General features: G+C 68.2%; 1 protein-coding gene across 1 annotated transcript in view; it reads left to right on the plus strand.

Moving 5' to 3' along the window:
• Nucleotides 1-6: 6 nt before the first annotated feature.
• LOC102375676 (basal cell adhesion molecule-like) overlaps nt 7-2,833 on the plus strand; it is a 14,338-nt gene continuing 11,511 nt past the window's right edge. The window contains exons 1-8 of the mRNA XM_025195605.1: nt 7-84; nt 624-739; nt 1,183-1,324; nt 1,443-1,564; nt 1,744-1,882; nt 1,988-2,032; nt 2,389-2,530; nt 2,660-2,801. Of these exons, the coding sequence (XP_025051390.1) occupies nt 656-739; nt 1,183-1,324; nt 1,443-1,564; nt 1,744-1,882; nt 1,988-2,032; nt 2,389-2,530; nt 2,660-2,801 (816 nt within the window). The 5' untranslated portion in view covers nt 7-84; nt 624-655. The remainder of the gene's footprint in view (nt 85-623; nt 740-1,182; nt 1,325-1,442; nt 1,565-1,743; nt 1,883-1,987; nt 2,033-2,388; nt 2,531-2,659; nt 2,802-2,833) is intronic.

The raw sequence follows: 2,833 nt of genomic DNA on the forward strand, positions 1-2,833 counted from the left end.
CGGGAACCTACCGGTGCCGCGTGCTCGACTTCGACAGCCCCCCCGAGGTGCAGCTGGAGCGGGAGCTCGGCTTGCACGTGCACTGTGAGCCCCCCGCCCCGTGGCATGCTGGGATACGCGCCAACCCCACCTGGGGCATGCTGGGAGGGGTGTCCACCCTGCCCCGGGGCATTCTGGGATACAGCACGGACCCTGCCCCACGGCATGCTGGGAGGGACACTGACCCTTTCTCAGGGCAGGCTGGGAGGGATGCCAACCCTGCCCCGGGGCATGCTGGGATACTGCGCCAGCCCCACGCTGGAGCATGCTGGGACAGCTGCCAACCCTGCCCCAGGGCATGCTGGGATACCGCGCCAACCCCTGCCCCAAGGGATTCTGGTATACTGCGCCAGCCACCACCCCCAGGCATGCTGGGATACTGCGCCAGCCCCACCTGTGCCAGCCCCGAGTGCCCCGTGGGACACCGGGAGGCAGGCCAGCCCCGCCCCAGAGGCTGCTGGGAGAACATGCCAGCCCCCTTCCCCTTGCCTGCTGGGGTGCCCCAGGGGATGCTGGGAGATGCGCCAAACCCCGTGCCCCGGGGGGACGTTTGCTGCCCCCACACCCACTCACCTGCCCCCCAGACCTGGACACACCGGTGCTGCAGCCCAGCAAGATGGCCACCGTGCCGCTGGGAGGGGACCTGGAGCTGCGCTGCACCGCGACCGGCTCTGAGGCCCCCCAGCTGGCCTGGAAGAAGGTGCGTGGGGGCTGGGGAGGCCTGGAGGTGTGGCTGGGTCTGGGGTCAGGGGTAACAGGGACCGGGTACAACAGGGGCCTGCACTGGGATGCAGCTGGCTCTGGGGTGGAGCATGTCAGGCACTGGGCATAACAGGGTCCCATACTGGGATGCAGCTGGCTCTGAGGTGGAGTGCATCAAGCACCAGGTATAATAGGGACTCAGCCCTGAGGTGCAGCTGGGTCTGGCAGGGAATGCCCCAGGCGCTGGGTGTAACAGGGCCCTGGTCCTGAGATACAGTTGGCTCTGGGGTGGAGCACATCAGGAGCTGGGTGTAACAGGGCTTCACACTGAGATGCACCTGGCTCTGGGGTGGAGCACGTCAAGCACTTGGCGTAACAGGGCCTTGCCCCAAGATGTGGCTGTAGATCCGGCCCTGAGCCTAACCGGGCACCTCCCTGCAGGGGCTGGACCGGCTGGGCCCGGGCCCTGTGCACACGCTGCGCACGGTCTCCTACGGCGATGCCGGGCCTTACACATGCGAGGCAGCTGTGCCCAGCGTGCCCGGGCTGCAACGCAATGATACGGTCCACATCGTGGTAGAAGGTCCCAGCCCGTGGCAGGGGGGGGACTGGGGGGGGGGGGCTGGGGGGGGGGCGCAGCCGCAGCAGCGGTGGGGGGGCTGGAGGAGTGGGCGCAAGCCCTGACTCTTCCCCGCCCCCAGGGCCGCCCAAGATAGAGGACCCAGAGCCAGTTTTTGGTCGTGAGGGGGACCTTGTCCGTCTGTCGTGCCAGGCTCAGGGGCACCCCCTGCCCCACATCACCTGGAGCCTGCATGACGTCACGGTGAGCAGGGGACACACGTTTGCACGCACACACCAGGCCCGGCCCTTCCAGGTCCGGGGCAGGCAGCCTGGGTGGCCTATCAGGTCACAACCCACCCCCCTTGCACGAGGGCCACCCCCATGCCAGGCCCCAGTGCCTCGCACAGGGGCATTGACTACCACGTGTGCGCACGGGCACAGCCAGAGGACAGCGGCGCTGAGGGCCATGTGAACAGCACTGTGTGGGTGCAGATGACGCCTGAGCTCGCCAACGACGGTGTCCGGTGCCACGCTCACAACCGCTATGGCGAGGCCGAGACCAGCTTCAGCCTCCGCATCCGTAAGTCACTAGAGGTTCCTGGGGGGAAGCGGGGGTTCCTGGGGCAGGGCAGGGTGGGCATTGACCTCCAGCCGCGCATTGACCTCCCCATCTGTCTGTCAGTAGGGAAGATCATGTTCGTGCCCACTGTGCCCACCGCGCACCCCACAGGTGAGGGAGTTGGGGGGCTGGGACCTGTGCATCCCTCTCCTGGATGCCAGACATGGGTGTGCTAGGAGGGACCCAGGCATCTGGGGAGACCCCTCCAACCCACATCAGAGGGGAGGACTTCCCCGGTCTCCACAGAGGAAGTGCAGCAGGGCAAGGAGGGGACCCAGGAGTTCAGCTGACCCATCTTCATAGTGGGGGTGTGCAGGGGGCAGGGAACCCAGGCATCTGGCTAACCCATGTCCCTGAAGAGGGGGTGGAGGCAGCAGGGGGCAAGGAACCAGGCATCTGGCTGACCCCTACCCCCACAGCAGGGGGGGCAGGGAACCCAGGTGTCCCGCTAACCCGCGTCCCCGCAGGGGGGCCCTTGGCCGGTCCAGGGGCTGCAGTAGTGGCCGTGGTGGTCTGCGTCCTGGTCCTGCTGCTTGTTGTCGGCTGCTTCTACGGGCTCCAGCGACGCCGGCACCTGCCGTGCAGGGGGGGCGGCGAGAAGCGCTCCCTGTGAGTCCCCCGACCCCTTCCCCTACCCCACAGATGTCCCCACTGTGCTTGGGGGGCAATGGCCATGGCAATGTCCTCTGCTCCCCCATGCGGGCCGGGGGTCTGACACCCCCCCCCCATGTCTGGCAGGACCCCCAGGGCCGGGGGGGTCACAGCACCGGGGGGGGCCACGGAGCTGCGGCCGGATGGGACAGAGCAGAGTCGGGGGTTGCTGAGCCCAGGGGGGGGGCCTGGCCCCGAGGTGAGTGTGGATTTGGGGGGCTGTAGGGGGGTCCGGGGGGGAACCCAGCCTGACTCTTCCCC

The sequence above is a fragment of the Alligator sinensis genome, unplaced genomic scaffold (assembly GCF_000455745.1).
Source record: "Alligator sinensis unplaced genomic scaffold, ASM45574v1 scaffold1721_1, whole genome shotgun sequence".
NCBI classification, from domain to species: domain Eukaryota; kingdom Metazoa; phylum Chordata; order Crocodylia; family Alligatoridae; genus Alligator; species Alligator sinensis.